This window comes from Marmota monax, unplaced genomic scaffold (assembly GCF_021218885.2).
Source record: "Marmota monax isolate L192 unplaced genomic scaffold, Marmota_monax_Labrador192_F-V1.1 WCK01_AAM20220418_F8-fsc00151, whole genome shotgun sequence".
Classification (NCBI taxonomy): Eukaryota; Metazoa; Chordata; class Mammalia; order Rodentia; family Sciuridae; genus Marmota; species Marmota monax.
This window is the reverse complement of record NW_026694226.1, coordinates 708,936-732,518: the sequence shown is the minus strand read 5'-3', so window position 1 is coordinate 732,518 and position 23,583 is coordinate 708,936. Positions and strand designations below refer to the sequence as shown.

Sequence of the window (23,583 nt, the reverse complement as noted above, 5' to 3'; positions counted from 1 at the left end):
TTCTAGGCTCCTGGTCTATCTTTGAATGCTACTATCAGGAACTGCAATTTCTCCCATGTTCTCCATAAATGAGGAACAGCAAAATTAAGAACGCAAACATCAATCATAATAATCAGTGTCACCAAAGACAGTAACACACATCTACCAAAAACAGAGCCAATATGAAAAAGCAGTAACAGAGCCTTCACTTCATAGATGCAGAGACTAAAAAGGGCTGGGACTATCATTCAGTGCTCTCAAGATCCAATTTCATTCCCTTTCTACCAAACTACCCTGATGCCAAAACAAAGATGAAGAAATTTTAGAAAACTCTCTTTCCCATCTGTAAAATCAGAATAATCAGCAAACTAAAGATCCATTTTCGTTAACCTCAGCAGAAATAAAAGCTTTATTAAGAGAATGCAAATCTATTCAGAACCATTATTTGAACAAATGGGAAGAAAAAAAAAAGAATGAATAAAAATCAAGGGCAATATTTATACTCACCACACACAAAGCCATCTGGGCTAACAGCAAAAATACTTCTTCCTTTTAGCAGCTGAGGATGGGCGCAACTGGCATTTACAAAGCTCTGAAAGTTGTTCTCTGCCACCCACTGTGGGAGCCATTTTAGTTGGCAATCACACAAAAGACTTGATGTATTTAGATGCCTGAGGAGAGTAATTACATTCAATTTGTTTTGTATGAAATGCAGATTTCTACAAGTAAATTACATTCAAGTAAATATTAACAAAGCAATGAATTTGGAAACCAAATACATATATCCCATGTTATAAATATTCCATAGTCTATCTTAAAATGGAAGAAGTTTACCTATCCTGTTTTTAGTTTTTTCCTGTCTCTATTCTTCTTATTGTCTGACTGAAGCAGAAGTGCTGATGTATCAAAATTCCTTACTACTAAAACACTGCCGCTATATTTAAGCACCGTACTCCATTTGGTACCACAAATTTAAGTTGCAAATTCAAAACAGAAAGAAAAAGAAATTCCTCACTGCAACAAAGAAAGCAAAAAATCAATTCCTTTTCCAGTATAAAAATGAAGTCACGTTAGGAAAGAGCTAGTCACTTTATAGACACATCAGCTGGGATGACACATCACAGGACAGCTGTCCCTGCTATGATTTACTTGAGGCTCTTGGAAGGAAGAGAAAAGCTTACAGTTGTTGAAGTTTCTTCATTTGTGAAAATGCATTTCCTTGTAATGACATAATCGCGTTGTCACTCAGGTCTCTGAAAGAACCAAATCAAACACATCATGGTCATTTTGGGTCATCAGGCAACACACTGCCCATCCCATTCTCCAAGCAAATCCTCTATACTGAAATGCAAGAAGGGGACAATCCTAGAAGAATCCATTACAAAGCATGGGACTGAGGAAGAGGACGTGTGTGTTATAAGGCTCTGTGATGGTAAGAGGTACTTTCTGTCACCATCAGGTTATTTGGCTCCTGAGGGCCTGAGATGTTCTGCTATATTATTTTATTGTACTTTTCATTATTCTAATTAGTAACCAGAACTTTTTAAATACACAAACAAAACTCCTCATAATTATGTGTTCTAAAACCATCATTTACAGAACATTTTCTATGACCTGTACTCTGTTTAGTGATGCACATATATTATTGTTTTCAATTCTAGAATAACTCAGAAGAGGGAGGTATTTGCCCCCACCAGCCCAATTCTGCCAAACACAGCTCACTCACATAAGAGCAGTAAGCTATTCAGACAAGATGTACTTGTTAAAACAAACACTCCAGGTAGGACATTCAAAACATAAAAAGAATCTTCTGGGCTGATTTTATTTTTAACTAGCACTTATAAATAGTTTGAATTAACATATCGGCCACAATGATTGCTACTGTTTTTCTTTATGGAGGTCAGAGTATACAGAAGGCATTTTGAATGAGACGAGTGGCAAAAGAAGACAAAGAATCATGGTGCCAGACATGGCTAGGGAAAGAGGCTGGGAGAGTCAAAGAAGGTTAAAAAAAATTGAAGCAGAGGTTAATACTCCACTGATCCACTAATTCCACTTTCCCAGAAATGGAATGGGCCAAATGACAAACCCTTTTGGCTAGTTTTCCTTTGAAAATAATCTGTTTCAATAAGTTCAGCAATACTAGCCCAACCTTCCAGAACTCAGCTTTGCAGAATCATTCTTCTACAGTTTTCTCTGCTGCACTGGCAGCAGGTCTAGCAATCCAAATCTCTCTCAAATTAACTGGTAGAGTCAAAAAATGACTAAAAGGTGGTGTAGAAATAACACTGAAATCTTTGCTTTTTACATATGGTCCGAATGAGTATATAAGCCAAATGCATATTTTAAACATAACTTATTTTGTTCAAGTTCACAGATATTAAAAATTTTGGTTATAAGCATTTCTTAATAGACACATTATATATTATGTTATCATTTTACTGTACAATTGTAAAATGTATATACCCCTGGGTATGAGCAGTTGGTCGGTTCAGTTAGTAATAACACAGTATACAGGCAGGTTTGGATTCCTCCCAACACCGGCCAACTTTCCTTTCCTCATGGCTGAAAATTCTGAACCCCTAAATCTTATTTCAAAAATGTGTGCTGGGAGGTTCCTGAAGAGAGGTAGAGATTAGGCAGGCAAAGGCAGAGGGAGGCAGGGACTCCGTGAAGGAGGAGAGAGCCCTGCCTTGAGTCCTACCTTTGCCAGTTGCTAAGTTATGGGTCAATAATGAAGGAGAATGGGGAATGGGGAGATGGCTACACATTTTATACTAAACAAAACCAACAAAAAAATTTTTCAACATGTGTTAAGATCTCCTATGCTATTCTTGGGGATTAAGGAGAACTGGATTTTTGCTCTTCAAAATGCAGTTCATTCTCTTAATTGTCCAGTGGAATTAATGAACTTCTAGGACTTCTGTTGAACTTAAAGATAATAGGAACTACTGAATAATATTCTCATAAGGGTTAAATGAGACCATATACAAATACCTCTCACCATGTCCAGCATGCATTAACCACACAATAGATAGGTTTGTTTTTTTTTTTTTAATTAAATGTATCATTACTTAAGAAAAGTGAAGAAAATCCAAAAATGAAGTAGAGCAATGTCCTTAAATGTATAGGAAAACACAGATATGCACACCAGCAGACAGATCAATAGGCAAGCAAATAGGCAGGTATAAAGATAGATATATAAACACATTTGTGGTCCTGGGAGAATGACAACAAACTTGCACTCTAGTTAGTTTTATCTTTCAAGAAACACCTCAGACTACCTTTAAGGTAACTTAATTCCATCTACTCACAGATGTTCTAATGCATCCAGGCCAGTGAAGGCTTTTTTGGTAATAGACCGGATCCGGTTCCCCTGGAGTATTCTGGAAGGGTAGGTAGGCAGGAATAATCAGAGAACAGAACAGTTAATTACAAAAAGCCACTCTGCTGGTGGAACTCTCATAAAAACAATTGCTCTTTCAATCATTTGTGAGCAAGTATATTTTCATCAATTCAACAATATGTCTTAAAAACTATATCCATTGTACAATATGATTGTCAAAACATTCAACAGTAAACCTAAAAGTAAGAAGTTACTCTGATGGTGACATTAAAGCACTGCTTTTTGGTCTTTTTAGGAATAGGAAGGAACTTTATTTCAAGGAAATTCTTTCAGATAAAGCACATAATAGTGGAAGTTTTCTTCTTCCCCTCCTCTTTGGATATCTTCATAGTCAGCTTAGAACAAAATTTGGCCATCTGTAAGAACGTTTTATGGCTAAATGTGTTTTCATCCTGTATTCTGGGGACCTTCTGCAGTATTAATCACTGGATCACTTTGTTTGAAAATTCATGTGAGTAGAATGCAACACATAGGGTTTCAAAATGTTCACGTTAGCGTTATGGTTTGGCCATGAGATGTCCTCTGAATTGCTCAGGTGGCAATGCAGTGTTGTTCACAGGTGAAATGACTGGATCTTCATCAGTGGATTAATCTGCTTGACGAATTAATAATTTGAATATTGGGTAAAAACTGTAGGCAGGTCACTGAGGGAGTACGCTTGGGGATTAAACCCTATCCCTGGCTCCTTCCGCTCCTGCATGCCCTCTCTGTTTCCTGATTGCCATGAGCTGGGCAGCACTCCTCCACCACTCCATTCCTCCATGATGCTCTGCATCTTCTCAGGCCCAGAGCAATGGAGTTGGCCACCCATGGACTCAACCTCTGAAACCCTGCACCCCAAATAATCTTTCCCTACTCTGAATTGCTCGTCAGGTTATTTTGGTCACAGCAATAAAAAGCTGACTAACAGTAAGTATGCCTACTTTTACCCAGTGATAATTCCCAAAGTCTAAGCAGTGCAAATAATTAAAAATGTAGTTATATATTAGTAGACACTGAGATCAGTTGTACACCTTAAATGTTAAATTTTTTCCCCTTTTATCCAAGGAACAAAAGCTAATTATTATATACACATCTTGTAGAACACTCATTTGGGGGAAATGATACAGGGTAACAACAGGATTACACATCAACTTATAATCTCTTTACAGTGTTAATTTGTGGAACTGACTTCAATTAAGACAAAAATTTTAAGTCAAAGACTGAGCCAAATTATGAGGCAAATAATACTCACAGGCGTCTCAGTTTGTCAAGCCCAGAGAAAGCACCATTCATGTCTTCAATAGTCCATGAAATCTCATTGTTCTTCAGGTCCCTAATTAAAAAGAGCATTATCTTTAGAGAGATGCTTCAGAAACCTAAGATCACCACCCAGGTGGCATGCCATTTGTAACAAACTCCTCCTAATTCCCCCTATCATCTCCACCCCTTTCAAAATCATAAACTCTTCGCTTCCCAAGGCACCTCTCATAGTCTATACTCTTCCCTCAAACTACATTTTAAGTTTCTGCCCCAAATCCAGATAGCTGACTCTGGCCTTGTTAATTCCTGTATCAAGATGACTAAATTCTGAAGACTTGAAGAGTCTGAAAACTGCATTAAACTTTAAAACCACAGTTCCAACCACACAAGCAGGAGTTCGCCAAAGCATACAGCGTCTTTCAATTATGTAATGCTTCAAACAGGGAACAGAGCACAAATTTCTGACAGCGCAAAAATCAAGGGCCCATTGCACAATGTTAAATTAATATCTGAGAGATTTTTTTCAAAGGTCAATTAATTCAACTCTCTTTTCTTTCTCTTAGGACAGCGATCAGGTTGTAGATGTAACTGGCATGAGAAGTAGGCATCATCCTCCACTGCCCTTTGTCTATCTTTTTGCTCTGGGTAATTTTTAATCTGCATTTTCTAAAGAAAAGTTAGTGGATTTAAAACTGCGTCCCTCTTGGGCAGTTATCAACTTCCTGGAGATCCTGAGAAGGCTAACCATAATCACCCAAAAAATCTGATCACTGTCCTTTGAATCCCTTTATGAAACACATGTGGATAAAATGGATCCATTTTAATCAAACTGTTCTGGGAAAGATTAAGATGCTACTGTTGAGGCTGTACACATTTCCTTGACAACAAAGGAAATCTGCTGGGAGAAAAGTGGGCGCATTTAGGAACCAATTAGGTTCATGTACCGAAAGCAGAAAGTGTAACTTACAAAGTCTTTAAACTGGAAAGCCCCCGGAAGGCACAGTCAGCGATGTAGCTGACTTTGTTGTTCCCAATGTGCAATGTGTTTAGTAGGCTGAGGCCAAGGAAGCTTGAATCATCTAACCTTGATAAGTGGTTGAAAGTTAGGTCCCTATAAAGATAAAAAGGAATTTTAGAAAACGGCTTTGACTTTTCCATTCAACATGACGATTTGCTTCCTGACGGACAGGCAATAAATGTAACTATGACAATCCTTATTTTAAAATCTGACCTCAACAATACTCAGGGTAAACATTATTTTTATTCCCAATAATTTAAAAAAACCCCAAAATAACCATGATTGCTTTTGCCCATGCACCACGAAACAGCAGAGTTGGCTTCAACTTATCACAACAATAAATATAAGGACGAAGTTGCATGTGAAAAAAAAAATCTGTCACCTTGGAAACTTTGTTATGAAAATTTCACAGATCAGTGGTAAGAAGCTCATGCTCTGGCATGATCCCTGCTCTCAAACCTGAGAATAAAAGGCAACTCACAGCTCACTGAGTTTCTGGCAGAACTCCCAGGCATCGGGGCTGATCCTGTTGATGGCATTCTGGCTGAGATGAAGTTCCTGCAGCATCAGCAAGCCATAAAGCCAGCCTTTGGTAATCTCTGTTAGGTTGTTGTGGTCCAGCTGCCTACATTTATAAGAAGAATCAAAGGCAGAATCCAAAGTTCATTATTGAGTCTCTTCAAAGGGGACATGTGATTCCATCTGAGGACACATTCCGATTGTTTAATAGATATTTAGCTCTTGCTATCAGAAGATATTGGCAGAAAATACTCTAAAATCTTTCTTATAAGTTTATGTGCTTAGGAATTTTCAACCAGATTACCTGAAACAAAACTCAATAGTAAATTATAAATAAGATTGTGCACTATGAGATTTTAACAGTATTTCAAGTGGGAACTACTGGGTGTTCTACCTTCTTGCTCGCTGAGTGGGAACTGTGAGAACCCACACTTACAAGATTTCCATGTTGCTGAGGCCCCAAAAAGCTCCATCCATAAGTTTTGTTACTCCGTTCCTTTGCATTTTCAGAGACTTCAGAGCACTAAGCCCTTGGAATGAGAGTCCATCTACATTTTTAATCTTGTTTCGGTTCAGTTCACTGCATTGGATATGACAAATTAAACAGTTAGCTTATATGACAATTAAATTCTGGAGGGAGTAATAAAATGTGTCATTACGACAATATATTTAACCCAGTCAGTGTTAAATTACATAGAACGTTTTAAATTTCTAAACATTTTTATTGAGAAGAATTTCAGTTTATTAGCAGTGAGTGAATTTCTGTCTGAAATATGTGATGTATTTTTGGAATAATAAAATATTGAAACCAGACTGCACTTGAGTTTCTAAACCACAGTCCACTCAGCATAGAAGCATATCAATTAATATTTGTTTTTAAATGATCCAGAATGAGGACATTAAACATTCCACTAAAACGTGAGGTCTTTTCAGGATCAGGGCCTTCAAGAGTATCCTGCTCCGTCTGCTTACAAAATTGGTTACTCTCTTCCCTGACTCGTTTTAGGTTTAATTATTTCTTTTAAGGCTGTATGTAGTTCTCAATCTTGGATGCACACTGGAACCACCTGGGGAGTTTTAAAAGTTACTGAAGCCTGGCTCTTACTCCCAGAGGTTTTAATGTAATTGGTCTAGGGCGTGGCCTGGGTGCTGGGATTTTTAAAAGCTCCCCAAGTCTCTGTAATGTGCAGCCAAGGCTGAAAACCACTACTGCAGGAGCCTGTTCACAGATCATTCTCCCATTATTAACAAGACAGTTCTTTACAGCCTCTTAAGCTATCGGGGCCACCTGGAGTTGTCGGCATTATTCTCATAAACCGCAGCTGTTGAGAGCCCCATGATTTCTTTGGTGCCACAATGGCACCTTTGTAAGGAGGCCATTCAATGATAACACTGTTACCTCTTTCAGTATCAATCTACAGTGTCTTGTCAGGCAGCAGCTGGTAGTGGGTGATGACTAAGGATCCTCCCAATCCAAAGATTCTACAACCCCAGCTCTCAGAAGAAAGGTGGCCATGTGCTTGCTTCCAAATGCCTTTTACCAGAGTGTGAAGTTTGGAATACAGACATCAGGATTAGGAGGAGGTGAGGGAAACAGTATCCAAGAGGACACTGGACTTACAGGTGTTGCAGTTGGGGCAGTTTAAACATCTTGGGTGGGATAGTTGAGATTCGGTTCCTGTTCAGCTTTAACACCAAGAGTGTGTTGGCCAAATTGTCAAAATACCCAGGTTCCATGGATGTGACTCTGTTGCTGTTGATGTACCTGTTGAACATTTGAGGATGAGCTGCTCTTTCTAGTTTCTCTGGGAAGTTTAAGTGCATGCAACCTCTGCATTATAAAGAATCTCCAGAGAGCTTAACATTCAATGGATATTTACAATAATTACCCTTAGGTCCTTGTGGACAAATGTTGATGTGAAGATTCACACACATTGGCTGGGGGGTATAGCTCAGGGGGAAATGCATGCATGGCATTTGTGAGGCCTTGGGTTCAATCCCAACGCTCAAATCCATAAGCAAATAACAAGAATATCACACGTATTTCTGGGGAAAGAGTGGGAGGCTTGAAGTTTACAAAAATCTGTTAAGATAAGCCTCTACTTTTGTGACATTCATTTTTCATCCAGGCACAGTGGCACAAGCCTATAATCCCAGCAGCTTGGGAGGCTGAGGCAGGAGGATCGCAAGTTCAAAGCCAACCTCAGCAACTTGTGAAACCCTGTGTCAAAATAAAATATAAAAAGGACTGGGGATGTGGCTTAGTGTTTAAGTGGCCCTGGATTTAATCCCCAGTACCAAAATAAACAAACAAACAACCCCCCCCCAAAAAAAAAAAACAACAAAAAACACAAAACAAAATGGGGGAAAAAAAAAAACACAGCAAAGTTAACTTTGATTTTTTTTTAAAGAAACATTTTGACACAATTTTTTATATAGTCAAAGATAATCCCAAAGTGTCAGAATAAAATGGAGATTGTGGTTACCACACATTTCAAATCAATAAGAAAGTTATATTTTTTGATCCATCAGTAGTTAGGCAGTGTTTGTTGTATCTTTTTTTTTTTTTTTTTCATTATAACATGATATTTTCATTGGAGATAAAAACTTTTGGTAGAGAAAACTTCACTTACAGATATTTGAGTTGAAGGGGTGGAAATGCAGTTTTAAGTTCTGAAATATTGTTGCTGCTTAGATCCAAAGTTTCAAGGGACTGAAATTGTTTCAGATGTTCAGGTAATATCTCTGCAATCCTATTTCCAGCTCTGGAATTAAAAGAAAGCACAGATAACTGGTTGAATGGTACAAAAAAATGAAAGGAGAAAAATATTTCCTATTCCTGCTGAAAAAAGAAGAATCTTCTCTGTTCCTAACTTTTTCTTAAAAAATATGCAATGGTGATTAAAACAGTACTTTTCAAAGTTAAGCAGTAATTCCACAACCACTTTGATTTATTCACTGAATCTTAAATCATATCATATTAGAACATATGAAACACATTCCTATAAGTCTGATACTATTTGGCAGTAGCTGTCTAAGCACTATCCACTTAAGACAACATGCTATTTTTCAAAATAGTTCTTCCTCATCTTATTACACGGTAAGTGAAAGTCCTAGTATCAAGAGGGATATAAGCACTGATGAAATTATTTCCCATTTCTTCTCCCTGATTTATAATCTAATTCTTCTCTTGCAAAGTACCCACACTACAGGTGCCAATGAACTTCAAATACTCACGAGAATGGGGCCTTTTTAAAAAAAAACATTCTGGAAAGATTTTTTTTTTTTCCTTTTAGCAACAGCAAGTTTCAATGCATTGCCAAAGTTTCAATGCCAGTACAGATGCTCCAGGGCTTTCAATACTATAAAAATATTATGTAAGATCATACTAGTCTAATCCCTGGGCAGTTAGGTTAAGACAGGTTTGACATTAACAGTCTAAATCAAGATGCACAACACAGGAGCCACTAGTCACATATGGCTCTTTAAATTTTAATCAATTAAATGTTAGAATTTAGTTCCTTGGTTACAGTAGGCAGTAGCTATCAAAAAGGACAAAACACACAGTTCTGTCCCAGTTCTGATAATGTTACTGGACTTCACATGGCAGGAAAAACAAGAAAACAAACCAACAAAATCAAAAGAGGCCAAGTCAAACTTCTTAAAAGGACATCAATACTACCGGTCCCAACGGGAAATTCAGCTAAGTGACAGTTTTGTTAGAAAACAGGAATCGAACAGACATGCAAGTCATCTCCACTGCCATATTAGATCAGGTAGCTTGGTCTTTTTAGACCATCATTTGGTGGGGGAAATTAACATGTCAGAGCAGAAAAGTTGGGAAGATAAGAGCCCTTCTACAAATCATGAGAAGGTCTTCTCTTTACAACCCAAGGAATGGTGAAACAATCTGTATGTTGAAGGCAGAGCTGTTACAAAGATCACACCTTGCATTTCTTTGGTCTGCAGTTAATCTTCACTTAACAAGAAAACTTAGAAGATATATCTCATATCTGTATCTCCTTTATCAATAGCTGGATTCTGTAACACTCTGAGTTTATTAAGTTCTTCTGTATTAGTATATGTCTCAGGCATCTCCCAACCTCAGAAGTTTCCTGAGTTAGGTGTAGCCTGTACTTATATTCCCCAAATCCTACACTGCATTCTGACATAGTATATACAATGCTGGTCTTCTTTGCCATATTGCAAGTTTATTAGAAGCAGACATATATCTTTATCTCTACCCTGGAATGTGTATGAAATCTAGTAGTGTTGAGCAAAGAATAGGGGCCAAGCCCTATGCCAAACACTTCTCATATACTATGCTATTTAATCTTAAAATAATATCTCTGATAGAGATACAATAGATGGTTTTAAAATTAAAAAATCAGGGCTTTTCATGTAACAAGCTGAGTATTTCTAAGCCATCGCAGAGCATAAGTCTAAATTGGTCCCAAAGCAATTCCTGAAGGTTTGTCTCAAAGAACTCAGAGTATCAAAGATATTTTGGCAATTAAATTCTTACTGGAGATGTACCTTCAGAAAGATCTAAAATGCTTCACCTTGCAAAACTGCTCAACAGAAGTTGAAGCCAGAAGGCTTGAAGTGAACATAGGACTCCACCTGGTTCACTAAGTCTTCACCATGCCAACACTCACAAATGCCCTAGGACAGGACCTCTCCCATTTACACTTGACCCTCTGGAGTTACAAGGTTGTATTCCTGATTATGTGCAAATGTCAGGTGCTGTTTTCTCCACAATAAAGAACAATAAAGAGGAGAAAACAGGCCCCAAGTTATGTATTTAAACAAAAAACTAATACAACTTCTCAAATATTGCTAAACCCCACAGCAAATGACTTTTATGTCATTTTTGATCTTTAAAAATCCAAGCCAACAGAGAATTTAACTCCATTTTTTTAAAGTAATCCTATACAAGCCTAGAAAATACATATTTTAAGAGCTGAACTTGGCAATTAACAACAAAGTTAAAAACAAAAAGTATTAGCAGTTCTGTGTACAAATCACAAATTAGCAAACCCCTCAGATTCCCATAAAGTCTTCCAGAATTTGTTTAGAATCAAGTCAGCCATGACCTCTGATTTTGACCATTTCCCACATCTGGATTCGCCAGTGCGTAAACTCCTTGATCTAGCTGTGAGGTAAAGGGTAATGCAAGAAAGACAATTAGTCAATTTCTAGGTCCCGGAGATGGAATCAATCCAAGGGACAAGCCACAGGCCTTCAGGGTCAGGGTGTGTGGGTTAAACAAAACCACACTTTGGGGCACACAAATTTTTTCTAAAATACATAAACCAATGTTTGCATTATCAGGATGTCCTCCCACCAAGAGTGCAGTAACCCTGAAATGTCCAAGTGCCCCTTCTTTCCAGACCTTGCTCTGTCCCTAGCTACATCTCCTTTCATAAATCTGCATCTGGTTTTGGCTCCCAGGCTGTCTGGGTCTAGTATAGCTACACTTACACTTTAAAAACAACAGAAAGAAAACACTTAGCCAGAGATTTTTGCAATAAATGGAGCAAATTAGGGTTTCAGGGGAGGGAGAGCGAGACTCACAGGTGTCTATCACCCTGGTCAAACAAGGCTACAAGATAACAGACCATACAATCTTTGGTTTATATATTCGTTTGTTTATAAGGCAATTATGAACAAGGTATTAAAACTGCCAATTACTTGAGTGACGAATAAAATTTTCCTTGCAGTAAAAGTATACTCCAGCCAAAGCCAGCAATTTCCTGAGCTGCACACCTCCTAAATTGCAGTGTGAAAGTGCTCAGTTATAGATGGAGCATGCACAGTACAGTCTTTGTCAGCTCTGCGCCCCAGCACAAAAATCCCTTACAACTGCCAGGATAATAGCCCCTGTATCACAAAAATTTAAATCTGTCCTAATGGAACTGAATTAAATCCAAATGCCAGTTTCTTATTAGCGCTTAAAGTAACTGGCAAATAACCACCTGATATGTACCAGTTTAAAACACAAAACAAATCCCCTCCTAAAAAAAAAAAAAAAAAAACTTGCTTTATATCATGAAAGAAAGGTAAAAAAACAAGATTATAGTTAAAAAAAAATCTCTATCATCTGAAACTTCCAAAATAAGTTCATATCACAGAGTGGGTCAAAATAGCCACTTCTAGGAGACAAAGATTCAATTCAGCTCCACCTTTCATTTTTCTTCAAATATGGATAAATGCCAAAGTCGATCGACATAGTAAAAAGCATTGCAGTTAATTAATATTTTTGGCAGGATGTGTGCAACACCTGAACAAAAATAAAACTGGGTCAATACTTTTTCTGTTATTTAAGCCACGTAGAAATACCATCTTTCCATTGTTCAAAAATCAGAACATGGTACTATAAGCACTGAAAGGTGCTTTAGGTTCATGCAAACCCACCTAAGAGACTAGAAATATTTTGGTCTTCTCTGTTTAGAGTACAGGGAGTTCCACAGTCAAATCATTACTGAGATGAAGTATAATTAATCCCTGTGGGCAAACAGAACTGGGAGCATGGTTGTGGAGGGGCGGGGGGCAGAAGGTTCCTTCAGGCTTCTAAGACCACGGGAAAAAGAGGAGTCCCAGATATTTCAGCCTTGGCTTCTTAGGTTCAATAATAATGGCTTCATTCTGTTGCCAATTCCATCTTTTGACCAACTTTGCCAAATACCTTTTTAAAATGCAGAGGCAGATGTGGGTACCCACTGCTGTCTGATGATGTAGGGCTACAGGGAGACCTATCCATTAACCAGGATGGAGATGCCTTGACCCCACCAAGCCTGAAGTCTAGGGGAGAGAACAGGCAAAAAGGAGAGGTCAATAGTGTGGTAAGCGCTGTGAAAGGAAGAGGGAGCAAAGTACGTAGAGAGGGCAGACTCCTCAAGAACAGTGGGAACAGTGAGGGTGGGCATGGGTCACAAAACTTGCCAGGGGAACTACGTTAAGACCTGAAGGATGAGGGGTTAGCCTGGCGGCAGTGAAAGTGAAGCAAGGCGTCTTTTCTTTGAGGAAATGAAAAAATGTCTTGATGGCTGGAGTTTGGAGTTCCCGGCTAGATACTGGAGAAACATGAAGCTCAAGAATGAGTTGGCTGAGAAGAGAAGAAAGAGTAGATCAAGCAGGGCCCTGGAAACCATGTCAGGCATTTAGCCTCTATCTCAAGATCAGCTGTGAGGAGAAGCCAAAGCATTTCTAATAGTGGGGTCACATGTGTACACAGTGGCTGCTCTGGCAGTCATGGGTATAAAGACTGGATGAAGGGCAGACAAGACCAGGCACAGGGGCACCATGTAGGAGGCTCCTAATTTTTGTGGGGTTTTTTGGTCGGGGGATTGAACCCAGAGGTGCTTTAACCACTGGGCCACATCCCTAGCCCTTAATATTTTTTTTTTATTTTGAGATAAGGCCTCGCTAAGTTTCTTACAGCCTCACGAAATTGTTAAGGCTGGCTTTGAACTTGTGATCCTTCTGAGGAGGCTCCTAACTTGATGTGGTGGACACAGAGACTATGCTAGCACCAGGGTGGTGGCCTAACTAGACACAGGCTCTGGGGTGGGGACCACTCTTCCAGTTTCCAGAGCATAGGCTGAGCTCTTCTCCCCAGCACATAGGCCTAGTTTTTTTTTTTAAAGATCTGTAGCTCTGTCCTTGGGACTAAGGTCCAGAGTTGCCATTAACTCTATTCTTTACCATTGTGTTCTACGTTATTAGTTGTTTCTGTTGTTTTGGTTTGAGGCCTTCTAAGGCATGTGGGGCAGACTAGCATCCCCTTCTTGCTCAGGTATGAGATGCTACTGATCAGACCAGCCCAATTCCAGCATTACAATATGTCTGTGATCATTAGGAAAATGAATTGTGTTATTCTCACATATTAGAAATGCGCTCATTTCACTAGCTCTGAATGCAAACCTGGACTAAACTAATAAAGGTAAAATATAACTGAAGAAGTTAGTAACAGGACCACTTTTTGACTCACTGTAATCATCAGGAAGCAGAAGTGTCTCAAAAGCACTTGTACAGACTTAAGTGAATATAAATAAATAGTGCTATTTTATTTCTGAAGTTTAAAAGGAGACCCCCAGGAGGAGATATTTTTTGTTGGTGAGGAAGCAGAATATCAGATTTTTTCACACTGAATTTTCTGAATCAATCAAGCTCTAGCTTCTTGACGAGTTTCATCAGTCTCCCACCTATTGCACAGACAGCTCAAGGTCTTGCAGTTGTGAGGTGTATAGACATACCATCTTGTATGAAGAAGGTATGGGCCAGCTTGGTGGTGCACGCCTGTAATCCCAACAGCTCAGGAGGTTAAGGAAGGAGAATCAAGAATTCAAAGCCAGCCTCAACGATTTAGCGAGGCGTGAAGCAACTCAGACCCTGTCTCTAAAAAATACAAACAGGGGCTGGAGATATGGCTCAGTGGTTAAATGCCCCTGAGTTCAATTCCCAGTACCCCGCCCCCCAAAAAAAAGAAAAAGAAAAAAAAAGAAGGTATATACATATGTACACTATGGCATTTTCCACTTGGAGAGGATGTGTGCATGGAGTTAATTTGAAATCAATTTTTATACATTTGCAATGCTCTCACTTCTTATAATGTACCAATCTAACCCTACCCCTTAATTCCAATTTAATTATTGCAACTAAGAATTGCTTAACCTCATCCATTCCATACAAATAACTATCATGTAAGCATATTAAATGTATTGACTGGTATGGTCTGGCTGAGTCAAGGAAATCCTGATTTCTACGTATAATTTGCAAGTAACAGGCTCAGCACCATTTATAAAGAAGTTATAAGTTGTTAAAGAAAATACCACATTTTGCAAATACATTAAGGTCTAACACTACAGCACGCCCCCCCCCCCCACACACACACACACTCCCATTAAAAAAAAATGGTATCCTTAAGGCTCCCTGAAAACTACTTTGGCTGGAATAACTAACATCCCATAATACCAGGCTTCTTTTAACAGAAAAATTTGGCAAGCAAAGAACCTTTCCCATACAGATAAAAATAAACTGTCTCTGCTCATCTCTTTTCTAAAAAGATAATTAAGAAGTTTCATTAAAAGAACACATGTTTGGACTGGTTCACCAGTAGTGTGGCATCAAAGAATAAAGCCAACTGAGGAAACTTCTGCAAGGAGACAGATTCTTGATTAAGGACTAATGATGCTAACCAGCAACTGAGCCATGGTGTAAACTGAGCAAAGACTCAGTTCTTTCAGCTCAAAGCCAGGTCAACATGAAATGTAATTATCTCTTGGATCACAAACAGGATAAAGATGGCTACAACACAGTATTTTAATACTCAGGTCCTACAAAATCAGGACCCTATTCATGTGCCAGTTAGAACACATGTTAAAAATGGAAAAAAAAAATCATACCACATACAAAATAACCCTTCTTTGATCAACAAATGTAAATTCAACTTAGTCCTCTGTGTAAACAGAAATTTACAAGTAAATCCTAGAAGACAACAGGATGATAAAGAAGATAATTACCAAAGGCATTTTAATCTGAAATAATTTATGTGCAATAAGAAGCTCTCCTTTGATTAAAAAAAATTTTTTTTAAGTTCTCCCTATTTTGAGGCAGAGGCCTTCCACAGCCATTTTCACATGACAGACCACTGGTATGGTTCACCTGTTTGAGTGTCTCCACAATCTCTGATTTACTTGTGGGTGGAGAGAACCTCTAGTTCATTTTTAGAGCTCCAAAACTCAGGATAAAATGAATGGGTTCAAGACCCTGAAGGAGACAATCCTGACTAGTCCAAAAACTTCAGATTGGCTTTAGATTGGCCCATAGGCATTGATGCATACATCCATATGTTCAAGATGCATATGTACATCAGGAAATATTATGTCCACTATAGCTGCCAGTCAAAAAAGTAAACACAAAAACCATGGTCCCCTACATGAATCTAACTATTAAAAGTAAGATCTCCAGTACAGTTACCTAGAGAGGGCATTTTGATTCGATTCTCAGTTTCATGTCTTGACCTACTATATTCTCTGAATCTTGATTTTCTCCTCTGTTAAAAGGAAGGAAATGGAATGATCTCTTCCACACCGAATGACCTGAGATTCTAAATAAGCACTGGATATGACCAGATTTACTTGACACACTGCATGATGTAAAAACTGTAGCCTCTTCTAGAGCCTACCCTCCCTTTGGGGGGATTTATCTCACCTCTCCCCTACACTGGTGCTCCATCACTTGAAGGCTATTTCTCATCTTTATTGGTTTAATCCCTCATTTTCCTGGGTCACATCTTCCAGTAGTTTCCTCAGAAACCAAGTATACAAGTTTTTTGGTACCCCCACCACACACACACAATTCTTTATAGGCTGACAGTTCAGGTGTGCACTGAGATTAAATCAGCAACCCTTTTCTTTTAGTACAGAGAAGGCACCATGTTGTTCTATCACAGCACTCCTGGATGCAGTTTGATGAGCCAGGGGCCTCAAAGGGTAGTACACATCAGAACTGGAGGGGCTTCTTGAAGCACAAGTTGTTGAGCAGCCAACACTTCTGGGGTTTCTGTTTCACTGAGTGTGGGGAGGGGCTCAAGAGTCTGCATTTCTTTTAAGTTCCCAGGGGATGCAGACGCTGCCAGGAGAACATTTACAGAACCTCTGTCAATCCTAGAGATCTGCATATATGCTTCCCACACCCCATCCCAGAACCTGTTTTACCCCAAGTATTCTGAAAACATAGCTTACTGTAGGTTTTTTCCTTCTTTTCACAGTGCTGGCACTTAGCAGACCCTTTCAATCTAGACACATGACCCCTCCAGTATGGGAAACTTTTTTCTCTCTTGGAAAATTTCTTCCCTTCCATTTCTATCAATGTCTCCTCGTAGACTTTGATCTAGGGAGGTGTGAAGACTTCCTTTGTCTTCTAATCCTCCCACTTGCTCACTTTCTCTTCTCCTGTTTTCCATCCCTTGGTCCTTGGGTTCTTCTTTCTGACAAGATTTTTTCAACTTTCTCCTGACACTTCTATTACCTTACTAAATTGTTTTTTATTGCATTCTTAACTTCTATTTTCAGCTAACTTGCTGAATATTCCTTTTTTTTAATTTTTAATTTTTTTTTTTTTTGCCATGCTTCTGGTTTTGTGGATTTAGCATCTTCTCTTCTCGCTCCAAAGATATCACATTTGTTCTCAAGTACCCTTTTCCTTCTACTGCCTCTGACTCCATTTTGCTGTTTCAGACTCTGACTTTGTTGTTAGAAACCTCTTCAGATGTCTGCTGACCAATGGCCATTCACTCAGATTTGATGAAAAGGAGCACTAAGCAGCTTAGTGAGGGCTTCATGTGACATGGGCTTGCTAAACAGTGAATCTCTGCACAGGTGACTGTGGTATGGTCACATGTCAGTTTCTGTGGGTCTTCTCTCTTGAATCCTCAGTCTTCAGTGGGGTGGATGGGGGTGGGGGAGCACATCTCTTGTCATCTGGGAAGGCTATCTGGGAACTAAGTTGAGAGCAGGGGTGTCACCTTCAGTATTCAGGAGTGACTTAATGTTGCTGATTTCCAAAGATGGTGTCCACAACCCCTACCTGAATTCCAGAGACTTTCTTTCTATTCCAGTTCTCATGAAAGTAAACTTCCAGTCTTCTGTGCTAGGGAAAGGGCTCTGAGTTCTGCAGTAGGAATGTGAAGGGAAGTCTGAATACTTCTTGTAAAAGACTATTAACTAATTCTCTATTTTCAATTCTGTTCTGCACCTCACCTTTATAGGTTCTGAATTCCAGAACCATTCTGAGGATCTGCAGTATACTCAAAAATAAATAAATAAATAAATAAATAAATAAATAAATAAATAAAAAGCCGGCCTTTTGGGGAAGTCAGCTGCTTTCTCCTTCTTCTAAGTCAGTTGTAATTGATCCATCTGCTTGCAACATTTTTATGGCATTTTTTTATTTCAACTGTGTCCTCTCTTTGTTCTCTATTTTCTCTTTCTTTGTTCCTGTTGGTATAACCCTTCTTTTTCAAATCTTTTACTTTCATTTTAATGGGGTGCAGGAAGGAGCAGAGTAACATGAATGCACTCAGCCCACCATGCTTAACAGGAAGTCTTTACCAACAAGCAATTCAATCCATCAATAACATCAGTTTCACTTTAAATCCCCAAAAAGCAAACTCTTCCCTCAAAAAATTTACTGTAATTTGTTTCTCACTGAAAAGTCATTTGACTCAGACTTTTACAAGGTAATTTAACAAAAAAATTTAGTCTATATAAAGAACATTCACTTAAGATGATAGTACAAATGAGAAAATATTACATCACTATTCTGAACCTCAAATTAATAAACAGGCATATAGAGCATTAACTCTGTATGAACACATCAAGCTAAATTCATTTCATTTTATTTTCCAATATGGCTCACAGAACAATGAACCAGAAACATCACTGGCATAGATTATCTTAATTTCACCCAAGTATTTAACTTGTCTTTGTAAATAGGACAGAAAGTGTGGTGGTATGATCATACAGGCTGGTGAGCTCACAGTGATCCCTTGTCTTCATCTTCAGAGAGGGGCACGAAGCTCTAGGGATTTCCACCACCACAGAAAGTGCTAATAGACAGGGCCAGTTGAGACCCCATGCTACGCAAGAAATGGCCTGAGAATCTGAGCCAAGAGAAAGGGCTTTGAGAAAACCTTGTATTTTAAGATATGTAAGTACTATGATGCCAAAAATAGAAGGAAATTGTTTTCCCCACCACACAGAGCTTAGGAGAGCAGTCAGAATCTGCACAAGAGCAGAGCTCAGCTTAATGTACAAAAGTCCTGGCAATTAGAGCTACAGAATCAGCCAATGGGAAAGGCGCCTCATCAGGAATGAGCTTTGTCCCCTCAGGGGAGGGAGGTCCTATAACCTCTCTTCCAGGGATTTCTCCACAGAGATAAATGTCTCTTCTAATTCCAAGTTACAAGACTGCCCATAGACACTTTGAACCAATGAAAATGGGGTTGTAACAGTTTTATCATTTAGCAAACTCTAATTCCTTCCACCTTTTCTTTGATACTTACATGTTCATAGCGAAAGACAAAGACAGATTTACACAATTAGTTGACAATTACCTTGAGTCCATCAGCAACCTTTTATCTTTGAAGAGTACAAGGCCACTGCCCTTTGGGGGATCAGACAGTGATCAGTGATCAAATTCAAAAGCATCATATTTAAAAAAAAAAAAAAGTGCCCATTTTTGATGCTATTCCATAATGTATTTATTTGCTATTAAAATGGTCAAACTTGTTCATGCACAATAAAATTGACAGTCCACAAATGTGTACCAGACTTATCCTACGTTTTACAGTACTTGCAGCAGGAATTCTACCCTACTATGTCAATTTATCTTCCACCTTACTCTAGAGGCTGCTCTATCTGCCTGAGAAAGCTACACAAAGAGGGAGGGAGACAGCAGACAAGGGCTGGTAAGTGCTAGAAAGGAGGTGTTTATATTTACAATTGCCTTTCCTTTCATGTTTTGAATTTAGTACTTAAGGAACTTTCAGCCAAAGAAAGTAGAGATGGTATTGGTTAGAAGTCTGATTGTTTTGGTCTCTACCCAACCAGAGCCCCAAACCTCTGGCCTGTGGAAGCCAGCAGAGAAACTATAATAAGGAAAAGAAGGAAAAGTAACTAGACCAGAATAGAGACACATGTTGAATCTTGCCACCCCAATCATGAAAAGCTACTGCCTCTCACTTTATTGTTGTGTCTGTCTTGGCAGAACAAGCCTCATTCGGCAAAGAGGGAAGTCTCTTAGAAGAAGCTGTACCTGATACTTCAAAGCAGCAATGTAAATGGCTGGTACGAAGGTGGGGGAGAGACTGAGAAAATGATTCAGATTCAGGATAAACACTGATAATACAGAAGTTTCTGAGGCAAGATATACTGGAAGGTTAAGTTCAAGGAGTAGGGGTCAATTTTATGGCCTTCAAGAAGCAACACTGGAAAAACAAAAAAAAAGCTGATCAGTGAGTCATTCCATCCATCTAGAATTGATGGTACTTTAGAAAAACCAAGTTTTCTGAATGAAAAAAAATTGGGGGTACATGGAAAAGTTGGAATAGAAAAGCTTACTATGTATATGAATTTGGACTAGGTCATCCATTCATTCACCCATCTAACCAAAAAACATATACTGAGTGTCTATGTGTGCCAGGCACTGTGCTACATGCCAGGGTAGTAATGGGGACAAAAACAGATGGGATATCAACTTTTGTGAAGTTCCATTTTGGTGAGGGAAAGACATTTAAAGACTCCACAAATATACAATAACAAGGTATATTGTTATAACAGAGAAGATATAAAAATGCAAAAGTGACACAAGTCTTATCTATGAAGGGTGGAGGGAGGGTGGGTACTCTAGACAGGAGAAAAAAGCATACCACAGGAACTTGGGGCAGCACAACCTGGCCTGCCTGGGACACAGCAATGACTCTAGAGAAGGTTCAAAGGGAAAAAAGGATGCATAGTATTCTATATCTTGAGAAGCACTGTGCTGACTTAAGAGCAGTGGGGGACCACTGAAGGATCTAGAGAGCCATGTAAGGATCACGAATTTATGTTTCAAATACAGCTGTTTTCAAAAACCTAGTAAGTTTGTATTCTGGGGACCAGTTTGAGATTAAATGTGAAGATAAACTGAAGAGTGTTTGTCACAAATACAACTCGGTGAACAGTAAACTCTCTTTTAAGTGCAAGTTAGACATAAACACTTTAAAATTCAATGAAAGAATACTACTTATCGTATTAAGATCCTTATGTGTTTATTTTGTAAGACCTGCATTCCGTGAGCTTATTTCCATTAAGCACAACAGTACGTGGCTTCTCTGAGCTAGTGAAGGCTGTAGCCCTAAGAGGCAGAGTCTGACAAGCAAAGAAGACTCCGCCCATTCATCCACAACAGGGCAGCATATACTTGGGGATGAAATCCGGGTTCCTCTTACCCAGATGTGGGCAAGGACAGGATATGGTTTGTGTCCACTTACTCAAAACAAAGTACTTTGACTCCCTCAGAACCATAAGTTCTAATTCTAGCAAATCTGCTCCCCAACTTCCTGAATTAACACAACAAACTGGTGAACTCTTACCAAATATTGACTTGAAAAGTACTGGATAAAACAACTATTTGGGCTGTACTGCCTAGTCACAAAATTACTCAAATATATATCCTTACTTGAAAGTGTTATCATGCTTGCAGCCTTCCCTATATACAACTTTATCTCTGAGCTATGAACCTATTAAAATAATCAATATTGTTTGAAAAGTTATAAAGAGAGTTTGGTGAATAATTTAAATAAACTCAGTGCCACAAACCAAGCAACCATTTCTTATATCAGTGTCCCCCAAACCGATTTCTTTAATAGTCTGATTTTTGGAGTGTAATGAGAAATGCTTACTTTTAGATGAAATTCTCACTTAACATGGTGCTGGGCTGAGTAGGTAACTAACTATGGAGATGCTCCTCCACCTAAGATGCAGTTACATCCCAACAAACATGTAAGCTGACAATATCATAAGTCAAAAATGTATATAGTACACCTAACCTACTGAACACTATGGCTCATCCTGGCCTGCCTTACATGTGCCCAGAACATGCGCACGAGCCTACAGAGAGGCAAAACCATCTTGCACAAAGGTGTTTATAATAAAATGTTGATTACCTCATAATTTATTACACTGTACTGAAAATGAAAAACAGAATCGTCACACGGGTATACTTTCACACCATCACAAAGATGAAATATCAAAAGTTCCTAAGTTGAACCATCCTAAGTCGGGGGTGGTCTGTATTGCAGTCTGATTTCTATCACTTGTTCAACTTGTACCCTCCCCGCTCACTTAGAAGTCAATATTCATATGACTCCCACCCCATGGCCAAAAGGTATGTGGCCCAGCACATTACAGGGCTCAAGGTACAGAACAACTCTAGGGATTTATAGGTAACAAGTATTTGGCAAGTCATAATTGTTAATTCTCAAAGGCACATTATGGCACTTGATTTTGTAAATGAACACTCCTTAATGCTATCTCCATAAAAGAAGAAAATCAGATTCTGTGATAAACTGTGTAAATTCATTGCCCTGCTAAAAAAAAAAAAAACATAAAAATTCAATGATTCCTCCAAACTGCAAATCACCTAAGCATGGCAGAAGCCTCATGAGCTGATCCTAGTAACTTCCTAGGTCTCCTTCTTCCTCCAGACCTTCCCTGCCCTCCCATCCATACATTCTAAAACCTTATGCATTGGCACACCCCTGGGAATCCTTCGTCATCCTAGACCTCACCTCACTTGGACAAGAATGTCTTTATCATCTGTCTTCTCACTATTCAGAGCCCCACAAGAGCAGAGATCAAGACCTATTTTTCTTTGTTCTCTAGTGCATATAGTTAATGCTATTGTTGGGCACTTGAGCAACTCAAAATATACCTTACAGATACAAGACTTAGGCTACAAATATTGCTATTATTAATTATAATTTTGTGCTCCCCCTTTTTTGTTTTTTAACCAATTAAAGAAAGCAAAAGTTTTCCTGTTAATTCATCTACTGCTGCCAGGATGATTTCTAAATCCTGTCTTCCTCCTATGACCTTTCCACTCAAGAATCCACTTTGGCCCCCTGCCCCAATCCTTTGCTCCTCTGCCAAGCCCACCACACTGCAACTGGAGCAGCTGCGGCTGCTCACACCCTTCAGAGCCCTTTCATGTACACGTGCCATTTGATCCTCTGCCGGAACCATGGGAGATAGATGGGCAGACATCTCAGACAGTACAGATAAACAAAGAAGAGTTAATTAAGTCTGCCTAAGGTCAGACAGGTCATTAGTGTGAGACAAGACCAAAACCTGTGTGCACAATTCCCAGCTCAGGTCCCTCTCCTGTTGCATAAGGGCCCACAATTACTCTGGTCCACTCTTCTGAATAAACCTCACTCTCATTTCTTAATGGGTACCTTTTTTTGTGCCTGGGACTCTACTGGGCTGCTGAGAGGACAGAGAGCTCAGTCAGATGTGAGTCCTACACTGGAACAAGCTGTGACAAATGCCATTAGAAACTACATGCACTACACCTGTAGACCTTTCAAAACTGAAAGAAAAATCCCCATGATTCTACAAACAAGTTCACACCACACAGAATACCATTCTCCACCACCACAGCCACCCAGTGTTGTTCTCAGTAGTGTACAAACTGCCTGAGACCTGAGGGAAGAGCATCACTTTTATACTTTCCTGCCTCCCCAAAGCATCTCCATTTGAGAAGACACATGATGTGACAGAATCACATCTCACATGCATTAGGTTCCAAGGTCAGCAGACAGGGGGAAACATCTATCATCAGCGTGCCCTTGAAGTCCTCAGGACACAGCCAA

The 23,583-nt window shown here is 39.1% G+C and overlaps 1 protein-coding gene across 1 annotated transcript in view; it reads right to left on the bottom strand.

Annotated features, from left to right (window-relative positions):
• Positions 1–23,583, bottom strand: part of Lrig3 (leucine rich repeats and immunoglobulin like domains 3) — a 45,242-nt gene that overhangs the window by 10,008 nt on the left and 11,651 nt on the right. Inside the window, exons 4-12 of the mRNA XM_046466767.2 lie at positions 8,798–8,929; positions 7,786–7,929; positions 6,601–6,744; positions 6,127–6,270; positions 5,595–5,738; positions 4,620–4,700; positions 3,294–3,365; positions 1,161–1,232; positions 487–650 (exon numbers count right to left, since the gene is read on the bottom strand). Coding sequence (XP_046322723.1) covers positions 487–650; positions 1,161–1,232; positions 3,294–3,365; positions 4,620–4,700; positions 5,595–5,738; positions 6,127–6,270; positions 6,601–6,744; positions 7,786–7,929; positions 8,798–8,929 — 1,097 coding nt within the window. The remainder of the gene's footprint in view (positions 1–486; positions 651–1,160; positions 1,233–3,293; positions 3,366–4,619; positions 4,701–5,594; positions 5,739–6,126; positions 6,271–6,600; positions 6,745–7,785; positions 7,930–8,797; positions 8,930–23,583) is intronic.